Source organism: Ursus americanus, chromosome 12, assembly GCF_024610735.1.
Source record: "Ursus americanus isolate L20-20 chromosome 12, mUrsAme1.1.p, whole genome shotgun sequence".
NCBI classification, from domain to species: domain Eukaryota; kingdom Metazoa; phylum Chordata; class Mammalia; order Carnivora; family Ursidae; genus Ursus; species Ursus americanus.
In genome coordinates, this window is record NC_142138.1 from 25,031,245 (window position 1) to 25,053,624 (window position 22,380).

General features: G+C 36.1%; 1 protein-coding gene across 2 annotated transcripts in view; it reads left to right on the top strand.

Moving 5' to 3' along the window:
• The window catches only part of LRRC7 (leucine rich repeat containing 7), a 312,980-nt gene that overhangs the window by 227,770 nt on the left and 62,830 nt on the right, over positions 1–22,380 (top strand). Inside the window, exons 17-21 of one of the 2 annotated variants that reach the window (XM_045801366.2) lie at positions 166–277; positions 486–666; positions 2,336–4,016; positions 7,945–8,085; positions 16,649–16,768. In XM_045801366.2, the coding sequence (XP_045657322.2) occupies positions 166–277; positions 486–666; positions 2,336–4,016; positions 7,945–8,085; positions 16,649–16,768 (2,235 nt within the window). The remainder of the gene's footprint in view (positions 1–165; positions 278–485; positions 667–2,335; positions 4,017–7,944; positions 8,086–16,648; positions 16,769–22,380) is intronic. The other variant, XM_045801367.2, reaches the window with a different exon arrangement.

The following is a 22,380-nucleotide window of genomic DNA, read 5'->3' on the forward strand; positions in this document are numbered from 1 at the left end:
AGTACTTACCTCAGAGAAACATATGATTCACTTCTCCCAGTGCTCCACAGTGACTTATATTCTAGAGCCCCATCTTTAAATCTGAACCAAATAAAGATATTGCCACCTTGGTTAACCAATGTTTAAATGTTTACTTTCCTTGTCCTATATTATTATATCTCTCAGGATTCTTTTGTTCATCCAGCTAATGAAATGAGGATTGGGGAACTTCACCCTTCATTAGCTGAGACCCCTCTGTACCCACCCAAACTTGTTCTGCTAGGGAAGGACAAAAAAGGTAACACTGTGACCCTGACGTGGAAAATATGCCACAAATGCATGTGCATGATGAATCACCAGTTGTAACTTATGCTACACCATAGTCTATAGAAATATTTTACAAATATATATTCCTAACATCATTATGCTGTTTTTCGTACTTGCTTTTCTGTGCTTATTATTGCCAGCGTTCATAGCATTATAACATTTTCCCCTTTACGTTTCAGAATCAACTGATGAGTCTGAAGTTGACAAAACTCACTGTCTGAATAACAGTGTTTCCTCAGGCACTTACTCCGACTACTCGCCTTCCCAGGCTTCCTCAGGATCCTCTAACACCCGGGTGAAAGTGGGGTCCTTGCAGACAACAGCTAAAGATGCAGTACATAATTCTTTATGGGGTAACAGGTGTGTTTAGAATTCCCTTTTTTCTGTTCCCAAGTGCTTACTTTCAGCAACTTTATAAAAAAAAATAGGACCCTAATTTTTGAATTGTATTCAGCACGTGAATGGTATAGAAGACAGACGGAAGGGGCAGGTAAGCAAACACAGTCCCCCAGGGATTTCCAGGAGAGGATGAATCCATTTTATACAGCAAAACCATTGTTTAAGGGAGAGATGGTAGGAGATTATCAGGTTGAGATAATAGGAACAGAAATTTTAAAAATCAGAACCCAAAAATCCGGTTTGCCCAATACTTATTTATGGCACACATGGCCATTTCACTATCCCAAATGGGGTTATGGATTAAACCAAGATGCATGGAAAGCACTTGTGTGCCTAGTACAAAGTAACTGTTTAATAAAATTGTCATTGCTGTTGTCATCATCATGGTCATCATCGTCATCATCATTTTATCACCACCTGGAAAAGTTAGGATGTAAGCAGAAGTATTTAATCTTTCCCAAATGGTTCCTACTCTATATTACTTCCATTTTACAGATAAAAATCAAAAGCCAAAGAGCACAGTAAAGAGACTCAGTGAGGTAGTAATTACCCAGTTCTGATTCTCTTGTTTTGTACCTTGTTTTACAGTATAAACAGCGAATACAAATCATCACACGATGTAGGTAGTCGTGGTTATTACTCATATTTTACTGATAATATCAGTGCTGTTAGCAATATATTCTTTGGTAATTAGTGGATAATTATTTCTACCTATCAGTGCCCATGATAAAAATCTTAACTCTTTCAGTTTGTAAGTTCATTATTTGTGATATAAGCTGAGATCAATGAGGTGCTTTGGAAGGTTCCTTCTAAATGTACCATTTTTCAATTAGCAAAAGCACCTAAAAGTCGTTCTCTTACTGATAAAAATATATCATTCAATGTTATTGGTGTGCAAATGGTTTAGAATAGATCTAGAAAAATGAGCATCTTTTAGAAATACTCCAGTTACTGGTGTAAACAAGCCAATGACCAAAAGTCATAATATAATATAATTTATATTCTAGGAAAACATGTTCCCTATACAATGAATTTAGTGTTTTCAATACCTGGCCTTCAAATAAATGTTATCTGAAGACAATTTGGGTTCATTAGATTTATCAAGTATTCATAAGAAAGGTCCTCTCGACCAATAGTTTAGAAAGGTACTGAATCAGAAATTCCAGGTATGAGGACCAAGAATCAGATGTTTTTAATTATCAGACAAGTGTCAGGACCATTACTGAAGACCTATCTATTTCTTTCATTCATTTAATCATCCAACAAATATGTATTTTAATGCCTACTATATGCCAAGCACTATGCTAGGCCTGAAGAGAAAAAAAAAACCTTTGCCCTCATGAGTTTACATTCTAGCAGAGGACACACATCAGTGCACAATAAACAAAATAGGTAAGTAAATGATATAATATGTTAGAAGGTGATGATTTCAAGGAGGAAATAAAAGAGCAAGGTAAAGGGGTAGATTTGGGGGGACATGAAATAACAATGCCATCTTAATCGTAAGTGAGGTGTGGATGAATGATCCGTTAAACAAAGGATTGTGGCATTCTTGGCTGCTAGTTTCTCTTTCTGGCAAAGACCCAGCTCTTCCTCATTTTCATACTTCTTCTTCCCACTGTCTTCACAGGATTGCACAATCTTTCCCACAGCCTCTTGATTCAAAGCCATTACTCAGCCAGCGGGAGGCTGTTCCCCCAGGGAATCTACCACAGCGTCCTGACCGGCTGCCAATGAGTGACGCCTTCACTGACAACTGGACTGATGGTTCACATTATGATAACACAGGGTTTGTTGCAGAGGAGACCACAGGCGAGAATGCCAACAACAATCCTCTCTTAAGTTCGAAATCTAGAAGCACGTCTTCTCACGGACGCAGGCCTTTGATTAGGCAGGATAGGATTGTTGGTGTTCCCCTGGAACTTGAGCAGTCTACACACAGACACACACCAGAAACAGAAGTGCCTCCTTCCAATCCTTGGCAGAATTGGACCAGAACCCCTAGTCCTTTTGAAGACAGGACCGCTTTCCCTTCCAAATTAGAGACAACCCCCACCACCAGCCCATTACCTGAAAGGAAAGAACATATGAAAGAATCTGCTGAAATACCTAGTCCTTTCTCTCCGGGAGTACCATGGGAGTATCACGACTCCAATCCCAACAGGAGTCTTAGCAATGTCTTTTCTCAGATCCACTGCCGCCCAGAATCTTCTAAAGGTGTTATTTCCATTAGCAAAAGCACAGAGAGGCTTTCCCCACTCATGAAAGATATCAAGTCCAACAAATTCAAAAAGTCACAGAGTATCGATGAGATTGACATTGGTACATACAAGGTGTATAATATACCATTAGAAAACTATGCTTCTGGGAGTGATCACTTAGGAAGCCATGAACGGCCAGACAAAATGTTGGGACCAGAGCATGGTATGTCCAGTATGTCTCGAAGCCAGTCAGTCCCAATGCTGGATGATGAGATGCTCACTTACGGAAGTAGTAAAGGGCCACAGCAACAAAAAGCTTCCATGACCAAAAAAGTCTATCAGTTTGACCAAAGCTTCAATCCCCAAGGAGCAGTGGAAGTGAAAGCCGAAAAGAGGATACCGCCCCCCTTTCAACACAATTCTGAGTATGTGCAACAGCCCAGCAAAAACATCGCCAAGGATTTGGTTAGTCCCAGAGCTTACAGAGGATACCCACCAATGGAGCAAATGTTTTCATTTTCTCAGCCATCTGTTAATGAGGATGCTGTGGTGAATGCCCAGTTTGCAAGCCAAGGTGCCAGGGCAGGCTTCTTGCGAAGAGCCGACTCCCTGGCGAGCTCCACAGAAATGGCCATGTTTAGAAGGGTCAGTGAACCTCATGAGCTGCCTCCGAGTGATAGGTACGGCAGACCTCCGTATAGGGGAGGTCTGGATCGCCAAAGCAGCGTTTCAGTGACTGAGTCCCAGTTCCTGAAAAGGAATGGCAGGTATGAAGATGAACACCCTTCATATCAAGAAGTGAAAGCTCAGGCGGGAAGTTTTCCAGTTAAAAACCTTACCCAAAGGAGGCCATTGTCTGCAAGAAGCTACAGTACAGAGAGTTACGGTGCCTCCCAAACCAGGCCAGTTTCAGCTAGGCCTACTATGGCAGCTCTTTTGGAAAAAATACCATCTGACTATAACTTGGGTAACTATGGTGACAAGCCATCAGATAACAGTGATATAAAGACGAGGCCCACTCCTGTGAAGGGAGAGGAGAGCTGTGGTAAAATGCCTGCAGACTGGAGACAACAGCTGCTTAGACATATAGAAGCTAGAAGGTTAGACAGGGTATGTCTGGCATTTCTCTGTAAGAATATCCCTCCTGCCTTTAGTTTTACTTTATTGGCATTTCTAAGCACATGTAGTGAAGCATGAACTACATGAATGAATAGATGATCAGCATTTTATTTATCTCTCTACTGTGGGGAAATTGATCATAATAGTTTCTCATGGATATTGTTTAATGCTCTTCGAGAGTCCATAACCTGTAGGTGAATGATTTATCAAATCTAGCCTAAATATTGTTAGTAAGAAAGAATTTGACTCGATTATATGGGATGGTGCTTCAATTGCTTTCTAGCCATTAAGGCGGAATGCCTCTCCTAGGACACAGAACTGTTCTCTAGCAACCTAAAGAGTATGATTTTTATTGAATCTATAAAAAGTGAGTATTTTGCCCCTTTCTGCACAGACTCACTTATAATAAAGTCAGGCCTAATTTGTTTATAAAATTTGCATACAGTTACTGCTATGGGACTACTAAAGTTATTACTTCTAATGAGCAATAATCTTCCCAGCAAGAAACAGAAAAATAAAATAAGCAGAGATTGAATGCCCTCCTACATATTACTTTACTTAATAAAAAATCCTGCCATTTAGAATGTTGATTTTTATACAAAAAGAAATGTTTAAATTCTAATTATACTATAGGCAACAAAAATAGATGAGGTCTTCATGAAGACTACAAAGATACAAATTAGTGTGTATATTACAACCAAAAAAAGAAAATTAATATCAATGCAGTTACAAACTGAGTGACAATACAGCATGGAATGCACAGTGATTGAGGAGGGTAAAAAAAAAAAAGAAAAACAATATATGTATATATATTGCTTTAAAGCCTAGAATTACTTTTGTTGCCTATTCGTATCTCCTTAAGAGAAATCTGAGATTTCATTTTCTAGAACTATGATCAATTGACCATTATCACTGAATGTACTTTGTGGCTTTGATATAGAGGGCTTTGTGTACTCTGCATTGACCTTAGAATCTTAAAGTCCTTTTTGTGAAAACAGGGCCTTTTGCTCTCATTTTCTAGGGTTTAAATACCTAGTGTAAATTAGGGATCTGGGTAATAATATACCGTTAGAAAGTTTCACTCAATAGTTCTATTGTTCTATTTGGTGTCCTGTTAAAAGCACAGGCCACTGCATTTATTATATATTTCCTTAATATTGAATTTTGTGTTTTCAGGTATACTCTTTTTAAATAATTATATTGTTTGTAGGTCGTGTCTACATGACAAGAAAACAATTATTTTTAGGGACAAGGGAACTAATAAATGTGGGTGTGGGTGTTAGTTTTTCAATGTGGAAATTGGTTCTGCCTTGCAAAGTATTTCATCAGAATGTCTGTTTCAAATAGGTGTGCTCAGTCCCATTGAAGGGAGCCTCATCAAAGCCTCATGACTGGCTGTCAGTGGGAGACACCTGGTCAGTTGTCACCATGCCTTACCTCAACTTATACCCTCCATGTAGACAGATAACTTGGAGGGCGAAAATATTGGGGGCCAAATAATACAGTACAGTTTGGGAACTCTGGCCTCGTGTAGACACGACCATACGTAACAGGGTAAGATGAACTAGTCAAGAAAGGTTGTGAGAAGCTTTTCGGAGCATACGTACAATGACTAGTAATTTGAGGCAACAGAGGAGTGAGTGAAAACAAAGCATGGAAAAGAAGACAAAATGCTAAGCCTTTGGTACCATCATTTATTTACTGGTTCTCAGATAAATGGTTCCTCTCCTTTGATCGGAGCTACTCTTCTAGCTGGAGCAGGAATTTGGAGAGAGGAAAATAGGACCGGGGGAGGGGGATTTGGATCGGCAGAAGTCTGCGAGCCCTGCCTGGCCCAGATCCAGAAAACTAAAAGTAAACTCATGTGTGTTTCCTATTGCTGTGACAACATCTTCCTTTTTAATTAGTTTCCATGCTTCCCCTCTTCGTTTATAATTCCCTCAGTCTGTCTTTCATTTTCCAGAGCAATTTCAATGTATATTCCATAGCTCCTTATTGAATTCTAAGAAATTAGGTTACCTGAGAGTATTGCTTCAAGCCACTAGATCCTGAAATTTGTCCTCTTGTTTTCTCCAAGGAACATTTCTTCCCGCCTCACAGTTGCATGACTGAGCTATTCAGGCTGTATCTTACTTAGAACTTCCCAGGCACTCAAAAAGATAAATTCAGAGTACCGAAGCACAGACTTTTTATGTAAGACTAGTTTTGACATAGCTGTGCTTCTTAACATAGTGTTCAAAGTCAGACTGCACCAGAGAAACACTGTGTTTCCTTCCCTGTGAAATTTATTTGAGGATTTAAACCCAGAAATCAAATAGTTACACTAGAAACTACAAGATCTTTGTCCATTCTTCATAAGAGAGAACTGCCCAGAGGCCTGGCCATTGGATAAGCTTAACAGCCCGAGATAATATTGGTTAAAGATCTTGCCTGGTGCTGACCTTGGAGAGGCAGCTCCAAGTACTGTCGTAGATAAAAGATGCTGTTTTCTCCTGTAGTTTAACCTCAAGGCTCATGATTCCACCACAGAGCCCTGTGACTGAGAGAATTTAAAACATGAACCCATATGTCCGAGACTGCTACCCTTCTACAGGAGCAAAGAGGGCGCTAGACCGGAATAATTTTAAACCTTAAGGAATCATTCAAGTGCTAGATTGAAATGTTCGGTGTCCTTTCCTTCTTTGGCATGGTGACAATGAAGAATCACTGGATGAAATAATCAAGGATCCATAACAAATATGATTGGTAGACAAGCACACCATCAGGAGGATAATTGTTTTTCAGTTGAGCTCAGTGAAACTGATGCCAAAAATCATTACTTCGCAAACAATGCCCTCAGAATAGGATAGCTGCCTCCTGTTATTGTTCAGTAAGACTCAGTTTTTTAAAAAATTTACGCAGTTAACTTGTGTAGATTTTTTTTTCTGAAATAAGAGAATTGCTTTAAAGGGCCAAATACTGTCAATTATTATCTTTTTATGAGAGGTGAAAAGTGGAGATTGTACTAATGGAAACTATTTGATGATGGGACATACAAAATGTTTTGAAATAAATGAAGCTCTGTAGAAGAAAAATTAACTAGCTCTCAGACCCTTAGAATAAGCTGAGTTGCACCTGTCGAAGGATAGCCACAATGCAGACGCCACCAGAGTGCTCTATAAGTATTTAGGTATATTAGATAAGTAGCCTTCATAGCTCAAATCATAATTCCTTTAGTTTCATTATGAAATTTCTCCAGTTTAAAATGTAATTTTTAAGAAACAAAAAAAAAAGTCAGAAGCTTTGGATCCACATACAATTTCTTTGACTGGTTTAATTAAATTCATCAGTCAATTCAGTTAGCCAACAGGTTGAATGATTTTTTTTTTTTGACCAGCTCCTTTTCTGAGTTGCTGTAATTATGTCTGTAGAGTGAGCAATAAAGGACACCGATTTTGGCTTTAATGTTGTAGTGCCTTCGTTTTAGGGCAGAATTAGAAGCTGGTATTTGTCTTTTGAATGTGTTTATCTCACAATGATGAAAGAAACCATGAGATTTGGAGCTGGCAGATTTTGATTAAGATCTCACTGTTTGAAAATTTTTTTTTTAACTAATAGACTACCACAGACGAATAACATTTGTCCCAAGTCACTACAGTCATGATCTATAAGAGATAGGTTTTATGCCCTTCAGTTAGCGGCAAATGTAAAACAGAACGTATCCTTGCTTTTTGTCTTTTCTGTAGTTTTGGATGGTACTCATTATGTGCATAACTAACACTGTGGACTGTATGCTTCTGTCTGATCAAGTGCATGTTTAAAAGGAAGTTACTGTTTGCCCGCTTAAAGTTAAATGTTATAAATTTAAACATGTTCATGTAATAATCAGTTTGTTGAGCATGTGTTCACACCCTGTCACATGATTATTTCCTCTACTCAGAATGCTGCTTACAAACACAACACAGTTAGCCTTGGCATGCTGCCCTATGGAGGTATGTCAGCAATGCATGCAGGCGGAAGCATGACTTTAAACGTGCAGACTAAGTCTAAATTTGATCTACAAGAACTACCTCCTCAGAAAGTAAGTACGGACTGCCTTATACGTGTCAGCGTACCAAAGCCAGTTAATGTTGTTTGCTCACTTACTGTGTCTAGGCTGTACGCACAACCCTGCTCAGAGACTCTTCTGAGTCCACAAAGCACTAGGGCAAATAACGTAGAGCCCGAACTCTTAGCTGCTAAACGAATATTCGGAGCTAGAATGATTCTCAGGTTCCTGCTTAACGGCTTTGCTTTTTGGATTGAGCAGTTACATGGCTTTTTGAGTTGCTTTCAGGCTCATTTTCTTATTACTCATTTTTTTTCTTTTATTCTTTGTTTTCCCTTCTTTTGTGTGTGTGTAGATATATAAACATGTATTTTTTAAGCGTTTTTGGAGCTAGCCCTCTCTTCCTTGCTGATGCATTCTGAGAACAGAGCTAGAAATTATTGTTGGATTTCAGTCGATCCCTTTGGAAAAGACATAGAGACCTAAATTACAATGGAAATGAAGTGGCTGGCACTCCTAAATGCTTCTTCAGCCCATTGTCTTTGTGGAAAATATCACACAGAAATAAAACATGAGGAACAGGTTTGTGGCTTAGCTAGCAAATTGTTACTCATCCTAGACTAATGGAAGAGGAGCTTGTTAACGGGGCTTTCAAGATAATTGTAGGCTCATTTGAAATGAAATATACTGGAAGAGGAAACATTTCCATTGTCAAAGGAACATTTCTGCTGTTTTATTAAGGCAACTGAGAATGCACATTTTACCTGTTTAAATTGATTAATGCCTCTGTCTTAGTTACATTTTGATGGAGTCTAATGAGTCTTTTTCACGCAATGTGTCATTATAACTATACTATTAATATAGTCATTAGCCTAGTAAGTTTTATGAAAAAAGCAGTGCAAAGTAGGGATAACAGAATGACAGTAGCCTCCAAATACTTCTCTCATAATAAAATTAATGAACATATGGAACAAACTCCCATCCCAGCAAAATGAGGGTCAAAGACCTCAAATCCATGTTTTATTATTAAATTAGTCTTAATAACAATTCCTAACTCTAGATAGTTTGCTTCATACTGTCAATAGAGGAATAAAACCAAAAAGACATTTATATTCACAGCTTTTTCATCACCCACAGTCATTTTGGGGGGGGACAACTAACTAAGAACTTTTGAATGTTGAATTTGCACTGAGGAATAGATAAGACAGCATCACTTAAATAGGCCCCTCTCCTGGAAGGCTTGGCAACTGATAAAAATCAAACCTATAAACAAATACGATGGAATTTCAAAATTTAGTGAACAGATTAGCGAGATCTTGATAGGAAGGGAGCTGTTGTTTGCACCACTTGAAATTATATGGGAAGCCCGTTATTTTGCTTAATGTTTAGCCCTATTAAACTCATCCATATATATAACAATATGGATATATTCAGTGTCTGAAAAATGGTAGTATACTTGAAATGCTGTTTCTCAATGTCTAATTGTTCCCCAAATATCAACTTGGTACCTCTATGTTACTATATCAACTTTCTGATCTTGTTTGGGGTACCCTAGGGAACAGATTCATTAACTGTTGCTATAGCTCTAAGATAATCTATATCAGAAATATTACAGAGTTCTAATATTTAGAGACTTTTCAACCTTCCTCAGTTAGACACGGAGATAACCTAAAGGAATTCTCTTTGGAAGCTACATTAAATTGCAAACCAAAAATAAGGCAAGTACTGAAAGACTCCATCTTAAAATGAATTATAATCAATAATGTTATTATCCACACCAGAGAGAGAGAGAGAGAAAGAGAAGGCAAGGGAGAGATAAGGAATAGAGACAGGACAATTATTCCTAAAAGATTTTATGACCCCAGATTATCAGTTTAAGGCCTATAAACTTTCAGCTTTAGGCATCTGGGGCAACTTTCCTATCCTGCTGCCAGTGCAGGAACCTTCTCAGGTACAGGCACTGGGTGCTTGATGTTTCAAGAATACTCCAGGCACTGCTTACTCGCATGGATTCCACTCGCAGTCTCTGCCCCTTCATCTTTGTTTTTAGGCATAGCTCATCTTAAGAGTTTCTTTAATTTGAAAATTTCTTCGTTCTTTCTGGCCAAGTTTTAGAGTCACCCTCTCTTACAATTTTCCTTTCTTGGCTCCACTGACCATTGCTAACAGGTATTATGGTTGAGGTTCAATTTCCCTGAACCCTTCTCACTGGGAGAGGAAAGAGAAAAAATTATTTTCCTTTGACTTACAAATGCATAAAAACCTATTCCAACATATTTTGTCTTGCTACTTAAGATAATAAAAATTAGTATCAGCAATTTAAGATTTCTTTGCAGTCTCTAAATGCTTGTTAGCCATGAGAACTGCATTGAAAATACAGAGTAAGATCAATTTATAAAGAAGTATTTTCAGTAGATAAAACAGATAAATCTGTTCGTTCTCCCATGGATATACAGGAGCTCTTTTTATTTATAAAATTCCTAAATGACAATACTAGCCATCTCTAGGTAGATGCTGTGGCAGAAAACTCCGGATGTCCTAAGGAATCTAAATTAGCACTACATCAAAAACTTACGATGTACTGTATGCTGGCTAACTGAACATTATAAAAAATAGTAAAATAATAAAAATAACTAATTAATTAACTAATTAATTAATTGACATTTTCATGTATTACTGGTTAAGCCCTGGGAACGGAGTTGCATCTACTCCTCCAGGAACATTCAGGGGCTGAAATCCACACCCTTTCCCATACTCTGCTTGGCAAACCTTACCTCTTGCAATTAAGAGAAAGGAGTGCTTTTTCGTATTTTCTCTGTCACACAGAGGCGATATTTTTGCAGGTTGTGTACCCAGAGAGGGCACCTTTCTATGATTCTGACCTCCCCCCACCTCCATTTTGGTAACCGACATTTTGTGCTAGCTGAGGTCCTAACTCAGGGTGTCATTTGTTTTTTGATTTGAGTTTCTGTTTAGGTTACCAAACATATCTAGTTATTTTTTTTCTCATGTTTTAAACAAATTTATAATAAACTAATTAAAGGACATAGCTGTTTGTAAATGAAGATTGAAGAATCTGTACTTCTGTTTACAAAGCGAATATTTATGTAGATGAAAAGAAAAGACTCCCAGATTTTTCTGTCCTTTGAATATTTCTAATTTGTTCGTATTTATTACATGCCAGGTCAAGTATTATACATTTTTCATGGATTACAAGCTACATAGAGGCTTCCTATTCTAAAAACAGTAAATTGCGTATTCTATGGTAATTTCATGAGACCTGTTAAGATATTAACAGAATGTTAAGATATACAGCAAAATTATTTTAATATTTAATTTCCTTTAGTGTTTTTATTTATTGATGTTTATTCTAATTTCCTAAAAAATGTAATAGTACTTGTAACCAGAAACTTAATATATATGTCATTATTAAATTATAAAATTATTAGTATTTTCTATCGATCCATCTATTCATTCATTCATTTATTCATTTATCATTTATTTACTGCCTCTCCAAAAAGCATTTAAGGCAACTTTCTATGACATTATTAATGGTTCCATGTGCTTCCTCGGATGTGTTCTGTTGTATTGAGCTTAGTTATTGTCTTGAAATTTTATGTTATTAGAGAGAAATATAATATTGTAAAATGTCAATTCAAATTGCCATTTTTATTATCCAGATTAATGGTAGAATAAATATTTCAACAGGAGATTAAGACTAGGATTTATTAAGAACCTACTGTGTACCTGGTACCACTGGGGACTTTAAGTATGTTTTTTCACACAACCCTCACAAACCCTCAAAGGAAGTGTTTATCTCCATTGTACAGACCAGGAAGCTGAGGCTCATGTGTCACACGAAGGAACTTACCTACATTCTACCATTTTCCTGTTGTTACCCCTGCACCTAAAAGTAGTAGTAGGTAGAATCTGAATCTGACTCTGCTTGGCACCAGCATCCCTGCTGTTTTTACCATACAACAAAGCCTTCTCAAATATTTATAAAACCTGACATTTTCAGAGAACGTTATTTATAATCGTTGGTAAAGCTCTTTCATATACATTATTATCTCACATCATCTTCACAATAATCCAGAAAAACAGATTTTATGGGATGGAGAAAAGACTACACAGTAGAGTGTATTAACTAATCCATAACGTATCATGACCCAAATCATTCCCTGTGTGCTACAGATACAGGGCTCTCTCAGTTAGCAGAACCTAATACGTGCTCATAGATACCTCACACTCTTTAAGATTCACTTGCATTTCCTGGGCACTCAGTGTTTTCAAGAAATATGCTTGGTGGCAGTGAAAGGCCAAAGGCTGTGAACCCAAGGAAATCACAAGTTAATCGCTCCTGCTCCTGCAGCCCCAGAGACACGTGGGGCTGGGGACGAAATCGCTGGCCTCTGCTAGCTCCTCCTCTGCAGGTGTGTGGCTGACAGTACAGTGTGATCTCCTCCACGGTGGTGAAATTGACACTTTTTTCTTGTTCCTTTCTTTTTAACTTCTACCACCATAATATCATACCATAGCACCTACTGCTTATTGGCTTATTGGAACAGACACTAATAAATTACAATTTCAGGGTAAGGGAAGTTGAAATTATGGAAATATATGTATTAAATAATCTTTTCATAGGATTTTGCCTGGAAGAAGATGGCCTCGCTATCTGTTTTATCAGTTGATACTCATCCCACTATCTTTTGCATTAGAGAAATTTGGGTAGAAATGTGTGCACCTAAATTATTTTTAAATTTCTAATGTCCTTTCATACTGCATCTATGCAGATGACTCAGGATCAAATAGTACCAACATTGGCTATGCATTTATTCACTCACCCTAGTCTCAAGGGTTACTTACTTAATTCCATTTTTTTTTCCCACTGAAAGCAAACAAGATTTATGCAGCACCTTCGGGCAACTTATGCCTATAGCTTCTGTTGATTCTGCTGCATTTATTATTGGCTACCTATCACTCAAGAAAGATGCACTTATCTTTCTAATTATGAAAAAAACCTCCAGCCTGTAAATCCACATAAATCCTCATGGACAATGGTTAAAATTACCAAAATAATACTGTTAGTACTCATACAGACACTTCCTCACCATGACAATGAAATGCTGGTTTAAAAAATCATCTGAACATTACATTACAACCTTCAGATTAAACCCCTTGAAATCATAATCATTTATATTGAAACCTGGCATATATTTGTAATACCTATTTTTTTAAAAAAAACACATACAGAAAATGAATAATATAACAATAATTTTCACTAGAAATACTTCTGTGAAGATTATTTTTAAAACATTTTTTCAATCTATGGTAATGCCATTTGTGAACTATATGCCAGTTACTAAGCAAAATAGATCCTTGAGTTCTTAAGGCATATATCCCAAAACCTTTGCAAAGTGCCAAATGCTAATTCTACTCTCATAATTTCTCTAGCTAGGTGCAGGAAGTATAATTTTTCAAGCATTCAGTTCACCCATTAATTAGCTAACCAAGCAAAACTACTAGATCAGCTAAGCTCATTTGTTCATATTTGTGAATCCTGTACATACACATATACTCACATATAGACACACGTAAACACATGTATGCACACATTCACACATGCACATATACATATCACAGATTTTCATGCACATTTATGTCTTAGCAAAATTAGAAATTGCTTCTTCCAGTAGACACTTGTGGTCATTTATGGTAGTCAAAAACATAAATGTTAAATCTATAAATGTCCACAGTCATTTCTGCAACCGTATCCCTTCAGCAAAACTTCTCCTTAGCATTAGTGTATTTATTAATAAATATAATTTCTGAGTTTTCACTAAATCATGATGACCATTTTCTCTATTCTTTTAAAATATTTAAAGACCTACAGAATTTAGAAGCTGAGAAAATGGTGCATTATGGTGATTTTCCATGTCTTCTATGTTTAAGTGGTTATATATACTAAGGAAAAGAAGACTCATTCTTACTTTTTTAAAGTATCTAAAGAAAATATCTAGAATGTGGTACTAGAAATATTTGAATGAATAACTGAACCTCAGTTTGGTTATAATCTCTGTAATAACAAATTTCAACAGTGATCGCTTCATTACTCTTTTTTATATTTTTCAGTTGTTCCTTTTAATCTTTTATAAGAATTTTAACAACTAAGCAACTGCATTTATATACAGTTCAGTAGCACTTTATCAAAAGTATAATTTTTTTGTAAATAGCTATACGTCTTTTGGGACAGAATGTGAACCCACTGTATAACTTTCTTTTGGACCACTCCCCCCACCCCACATTAATAAACTGTTTTCATCATCTTTCTATTTCTCCAAACTTAAGCCCCCAGGGTGTCTCACTTAAGAAAAACAAAGAGGCCAGAGCATTCTTGAAATGAAGAAAGGAAATTGCTTTCAGAAAATTCTTTTAATTTTGGTGTCTAGTGAAAGTACTTTTTTTCATTTGTCTGCATGTTTATGTTTCCTCTGACCCCTGTACTGTAGAATCAGTGTGGTTGCTAATTCTTATTTTAAAAAGAGAAAGATTGATTCTTAAACTAGGGAAGAGCCGACACCATCATATTAGGATTTTGACTAAAGGATTTTCACATTTTTGTTAACACCAGAAAGAATTCTGCAATTCTCAGTTGCTCTCTGTGACTAGGAGTCCTGTCTGAGCAGCTGAAGCAAGACTAGTGGAGGAAATAGGGAAGGAAAGGAGGATGATATGGGGGGGTGGGGGAGGGGAATACTTGTGTTACATTCTGGCCTCTTCTCAAAAATATATTTTGCACACACACATAGCCAGATGAACACATTTATTATCCTACTTCCCTGGCAAAGAAATCGAGCCAGAAAGACATAGTTTAAACCATTAATTTAAACCAAAACAAAAAAACACTTGTCAGTAGTGCTTACCCTGAAAACTTATATTTTAACTGCTTAATTTTAATAATGTGATTTTTCATATTTTAATATCTAGAAAAATTGTGTGTGGACATATGCAAACATGTTAATCTGAAAAAGGAAAAGACTAGAAAATTAATGCTTGAAAACAGACAGACATTAAATAGCTATCTGGGCTTTTTTTGAAGTAGTATGTAGTTTAATGAGTTACCTACATATGATTTTTCAAACAAACACAAGTGAATTCATTTCTAACTAACCCACATGCTTCAATTCAGTACCTTTTTTCTCTTTTTTTTCACACTTTCTGATAGACTCATGAAAAAGGAATTCCTATGGCCAAAGCACAAGAAGAAAATTGAGCTATCTCCTTACTTTTCATTATATCCATTAGATCTTAGGAAAACTTTATCTAGTGTCATAATCTTATTTTAAAACATTTCCAAGCAATCCCTTTAAAAAAAAATGCATGCAGTCAGAATGCAGATTGGATGGTTATATAATTGTTTTTTAAAAAAACAACTAGGACCACTTGATATAACCAGATGAGGGCTGCCAAGCAGCCCATCTGTGCCATGTTGTGAAGAGAATGGCCCAGTTCTCTCATCCTGGGGTTGGACAATTCCTCACACAGAGTAGAGCTGCACATACACCCTCTAACTAGGCTTTATTTATCCATAGGGATACTTCAGAACACATACAGAAAATGGCATAGGAAACACTGAGCATAATTTCTCACCCATATAAGAATTCCCCAGGAAATCAAGGAATACCTGGATATCCTGGAGGTTAGGGGCGGAGAAAGTCTTTCAGAAAAGTTGATTTGCTTCCACAGGAAAAATATACCAGTACTATATCCCTCCACTGGAGGTTGTCTTTCTGATGGTGTGTAATTACTTGCTATTACTCAAATCAGACTATGGAGCCCTCCCTGGTATCTAATATTAATAATAATAAAGATGGGTATTATTATTATTTGTTAAAAATAATAAGCAGTAAATCAGCTAAAAATATATGAAGAGTTTAAACTTTAAAGCATAACCTATATATAAATAAATTTAAAATCAAGACAGTCACTTATTTATGCTGTGATTCTAATAGCACAATATTTTTGATGTTCCTTTCATATTTCCCTAAAAGCAATCTGTAAATAATGTAATAGTATCATAAATCTTACACTATGCTAGTATTAACACTATATTGGATTAGTGCAAGGCATGTTCCGCCAGAATCAGTATAGCCTTATAAAATTCATTTTAGGTTATGGTTTGAAATATTGAAAGTTACATACTATGTATTATATGTTTCAGTTTATATTCTAAATGGTAAGATCATACTAAAGAAATGAAATAAGCAGGTTTTAAATGTTGTGGTTTTTAACAATCGGTCAATTTTATTCTGATTATTTTTGATTCAGGTACTGTATATAATCTAAACTTTTCTTTAAAATTCAGTAAATAACTCTAAGGTGGTTATTTTAATTGAATTTCTCACTGCTTCAAAAAGCTGTCAATTTAGAATTCTTAACTGAGTAAATAGTGTATAATAATTCTTCCAGTTCAGGATATTTGTTTTTCTTCAATTAAACAAAATTAATTTTATCATAGTCACTAGGGACTCTTTTCAGAAAACTATGATAAACTTCTATTACATCACTAAAGAATGCCATACCATTTTCGCAATAGACCCCGTCCCAGCAAAGCAACATTTTAGACAATGGACAAGAAGATGTATCTCCTAGTGGCCAATGGAATCCTTATCCTCTTGGGAGGCGGGATGTACCTCCGGACACCATTACTAAAAAGGTAACCAATTTCAAATTAATGACACAAACCGTGAACCTTGTGCATCCATTGTAATATGTAATCCATATCTTGTGTCTTAACATCATTTCTAATTTTGTAATAAATTTAGGCTAAATATTATCCCACTATAGGTAGTTTAGTTAACTATAACTGCATTGAAAAGAATGGGAAATGAACACTACCAAATGTTGAGAGTTGGTAACAAATTTTTATAAACAATATCCTGCCACCTCTCTGCAGATACCCCTTCCTCGTGCCTGACTCCCACCTTTGAAGTGCAAGTACAGGAATGTGTGTAATGCATACTTCTGGCGCTCTTTAGTTTAGCAGTATGGTGCAGCCAATTTGTGTAAAATGAAATTTAACTTAAAAAAGTTGATTTACCATTTTAAAGTCAGAGCAGTTCATTCATCCAATCGTTCATTCAATAAATACTGAGCAACTGTGTGTGCACAGCTATGTGTTGAGCACTTACTAGATACTGGGGAACAAATGAGTAAGATGGTGTCTTACCCTTTTATTCTAATGAGGTAGCCTAAGTGATAAGCAGGTAATTATAATACCACATATTAAATTGCCATGAAGGGAATAAAAAGAAGCCACAACCTGGGAAGATAATTGCAACATATAGGAGGGACAAGGGATTGGTATTCCAGAATATATTTTTTAAAACTCATATAATCAGTAACAAAAGACATACAACACTACAAAAGAATGGTAAAATATCAGGGGAATTAGGAGAGTGAATAAACATTTTTAAAAACTTAATATTTTTGTCAACCAGAAATACAAAAAAAAAAAAAAAAGGATGCTAACTAGTCACAAAAATTAAAAGAAGTCTGAAAAATGTAAGTTGTTTGCAAGTATAAGAGCAATGGAAACCTTTTTATGGTTCTTATGGGAATAAGAAGCACAATCACTTTGGTAGCAAATTATCTTATAAAGCTGAGCATGCACGTAACCTACAATCCCTAAATCGCCCTCCTGGGGTATTATTCAAGACACCTGTAATGTTTACAGCAGTAGAAAACTGGAAAAACCCAAATGCCTACCACCAGGAAAGTATGTAAATAAACCCTGCTATTCACACAGAAGAGTATTTTAAAGCAATGAAAATTAGTTAATCATAATTATGATAATGTGTATAAACTTTAGAAACATAATTTGAGTAAAAAACAAGTTTCAGAAGATGGAACACATCAAAACTATCGTATTTATAAATCTCAAAAACAAGCAAAACTAAAAATATATTGTTTAGGCATAAGTACATGAGTCAGTAAACTATTTTTATAAGGGAATGGTTAACAAAATTTACGATTATGGTTATCTCTGAAGGGAAGGCTGGGGGAAGGATCAGGAAGGAAACTTGTATTATTCTTGCTACTCTTTTATTTCTTGAATTGTGGCCTTACACATAGTTCTTAAGTACATGAGTGTTTATTTTATAATTATGCTTCATAACTTACATATATGATGACATACTTTCTTTGTAACCTAGGTGTTGATTTTCCTCTTGATGACTGCTTCAATGCTTTTTTTAAAAAATATATATTAACTACCACGTTATTTTACCTGAAATAATTGTTAGTGACCTGATTTGCATGTATTACACATGTTATTAATCTGCCTATTGGGCAATTTAAGCATAGCAGATAAACATAATATAGTGTGATTAGTGCTATGAAGTTGGAATATAGAACTATGAGAGTATCTGGAAAAGGCACCTGTTTAGTAAAGAAACTAAAGGAAGTTGAGAGGAGTGATGTGAAATAAGGCTGGAAGGTAAACAGAAGTTTGATCATGCTGCATTTTATACTGAAGGAAATAAGAAGGGAAGCATTGAAGCATCTAAATCAGGAGAAAGCCAAGACTAAATTTTCATTTAAATAACACTTTGATAGCTTTACAGAGAATGAATTGTAGCAGAGAAAGACTAAAGGCAATGGAACCAGTTAAGAAGCTTCTTTTGTAATACAGGGGAGAGTAAGTGGAAGCAATGGGTGGTGGAGAGAAATGCATAGATTCAATATCGTCTTCAAAGGTGAGCCAACATGATGTGATTGACTGGGCATAGCATATAGGAGTTAGATATAAGTTCCATGATTGATACACAGGTTTCTAATTTGGACAAGGGATTGATGTTGTGCCATTCACTGATATTGGAAGTACTAAAAGAGTAATAGGTAGAAGTGGAGGAGGGGAGGATAGTTTAAGTTTTAATGTGTTGATATGAGGTATGTTTAGGGTATCTGAGTGGCAATGTTTAGTGGATACTTGGATATATTTATCTGAAGTTCAGGAGAGAAATCTTAGCTGAAGATATAAACTTAGCAATCATCAGATATATGTCATAATTTGCTGTGAGTGAGACAGATGGGTGACACAGAACTCCATGGAACACCAACATTTAAGGGATGTTCTTAGGAAGAACAGAGAAAGGGTTCAATAGGGTTCTTTCTGCCACAAGTTATAGAAAATTCAGGGGAAACAGCCTTGAATGTTAAGTAAATATTTAGCTGATTATCAAGATCTAGAGTAAGCCTCAAATTTAGTCTTCAGTTATATAATCTAAATACTTAGGGCTTTTTTTTCCTTCTCTATTCTTATATCCATACTGTTGGCTTTATCCTAAAATTAGTTCCTCTCATATTATAAGTTGGCTACCAATGACAATTGGAGATACAAGCTTCCTTTTTCAAAGGGAGAGAACCAAGTTCCCAATAGCTGTCTCTTACAAGCAGAACCTTTCAACCCTAAATCCCTCAGCAAACCTCTTCTTACATCTCACTGATCCAAAATAGCTAGGGACTTCCCACCCCTAGCAAGTCAATGGAATTATATGATTGCCGTCGACTGATCAGTTGGAGTAGAATAGATAGGGCTCTCAACTCCAATGACCACTAAAAAGTTAGAAGGAAATAATGTTTTAAGGAGGGAGAGGTCAACAGTGTCATGTGGTGCCAAAAAAAAAAAAAATCAAGCAAGGTAAGTATGACTAAAGGCTCTTTGGATTTAGAAACAGAGAGGTCATTTGTGGCCTTGGCAAAAGCAGTTTACTTTACTGATGGAGTGGAATCCATTGGAACTTACATTAAGGAGTAGATAAACATAGAAACCTAGAAAACTTGAGAACGGAGCTTCCGTTTGAAAGGAATGAGAATTATGGTAGAATCTAAAAAGGGATATAAGGAAGCCAGAAGGAATTTTTAAGATGGCAAACACCTGATCATATTTGAAGGCTGATAAGAAGCTATTGGTGAAGAGGAAGTCGAAAATCTCAGAGAAGAAAGGAGGGGGATCTATTTGTTTATGAGGAAAGGTAAGAGGATGAATGTGATGGCAGTAATTTGAAGGAATACCTATCAGAGCCGAGGGGAGGTTTCCTGACCAAAGGAGGGAACTATATTCACTTACCTGTTTGCAAAGGGCTACTATAATATTCCCATTAAAGAAAAAGATTTATTCACTTATTACTCTAGGTGGAATTAACAGAAGTTTACATTGTCCATCCATATATCCATTTTACCTGAAATCTATTTTCAAACTCCATATTATGTAATCATATCATCCATACAAATCATGGTGATCATTTGCTTGCTTCTCTACTTGCTTTAAGAACCCCATGCAATCCATCATTGATTAGACATTTGTGAGGTTGTTGATCTTAGTAAAGACTAAATAATTGCTTAATCTACCTGAAAACTTCATAACCTTTATGCTTCTTGTCAAATGTGAAATAATGTATGTCTTTCATGTGTAAACTCATTTGTATCTTCTTCTTACTATAATAATATGCATTTTCAGACTACCCCAAGTTATAGCACTTTTGCCTAAAATGTGAGATTTTAGAACATACAGATGTGGCTGCCTATTATTTTACAGAGTAGAGAGAATAAAGAATGTTCTAAATTTTCAAATTTAGTTTTTGTTATATAATAATTGAATATATTAATATTCAGTGAAAAACAACCTTAAAAATGAAAATAGTAATGGAATTATTAGTCTGGGCTGCCCGATTTACTATAATAGCTATGAAAATTATACTATTATTTTCTGGGTTTATATTTCATTCTACAGTGAATGTTTTTAAAAATCAATATTTCTTTTGCAGTTGAAGTGAGTAGTCATTAAGCTAGACAGAGTGAGAATGAAAAATTAAAAATTGAACTACAAATGGAATGGGGAATCAAAAGAGAATAAGTAGTGAAGAAGTCTTAGCCAGCTCCATTTGAGTGTATTTCTTAAAGTCTCTGTATTAGACTTTTTTTCATCTTATTGCTATGCCTAGAGATACTCCTCTGTTACTACTGTGATACTCCAACTGTGTGATTAGTGCTGTGTTACTGCTGTGATCGGAAACCACTGGGATGACTCAGAGATTCAGTGGGAGACACAGTTTTAGAAAGACTTTGATTGAACTGTGGCTCTATGTTCTGGCTATCATAGATCTTTGGTTGAACTAATATTGGTAGTACTCATGGGTATGCCTATAAGTACTCCAAGCACTAAAGGAGAACAAATTTGGCTACCCTCCAACACATAAAATATTTTAGACGCATAAAATAATTAGACAAAAGGTGCTCATCAATCAGAAAAATTTTGTTCCTTATCTACTCTTTCTGTCCTGAGTACCCAAGAGTGGCTAACCCTTGGCAAAATGTTGAGGGTGTTAAATCCTGACTTGGTTTTTTGTTTTTTTTGTTTGTTTGTTTCCTTTTTTTCTGAGTGGCAAAAGGTGGGATTTAACTGACTTATTTTTTTTAATGGTGTAATAGCAGGTGGTAGTTTTCAGTTCTCTCTTGCCTTGTCAGTGTCCAAAATCTCAAATTCTAAATGTCCATTAATTCAAAAAGTCTGGGAGTCATTGCTAGAAGAACATGTCACAGCTCTGTAAATCTCCCTCTGCATTCCAAGCCGTACTACTCAAGCACTTTAAGAATTGCTATTAAAAACTTTGCAATGGCTGAACACACAGGGGTTTGGGGGGTATTTGTATGTTAGACTCCCGTCACATTTCTGCATTAACTGCTGTAGTCTATTAGATTATGCTGCAGTCACCTGGTCAGAACTATTATGTACCATATATTAAATATTACTCTGTGTCAGGCATTGTGCTAAATGTTTTAATGTATTTCTTCATCTAAACCCCATGACAACCATATCAGGTTAAGTACTATTATTTTTATCCGCTGTATGAAAGAAACAGTTTCTCAGAGACATGGAGTTTAGGTTAGATTACTTGCTGAGATTTCACAGGTGACTAAATATTTTAGATCACTCTCCTACACTTAAGAGAAAACAGTAGGAAAGGTCATAGTGTAAAACATAAGTGAAAATTTTTTCATTTTAAAGTCAGACAGTAGGGATACCTGGGAGGCTCAGTCGGTTAAGCACCTGCCTTTGGCTCAGGTCATGATCTCAGGGTCCTGGGACAGAGTCCCCACCCCCCACCCCCGCTCAGTGGGGAGTCTGTTTCTCCCTCTCCCTCTGCCCTTCCCCCTGTTCTTGCTCTCTTTCTCTCTCTCAAATAAATAAATAAAATCTTTAAAGAAAAATAAAAAATAATAAAAAATAAAGTCAGACATTATACTCTGATTTGGTAGACTCCTTCC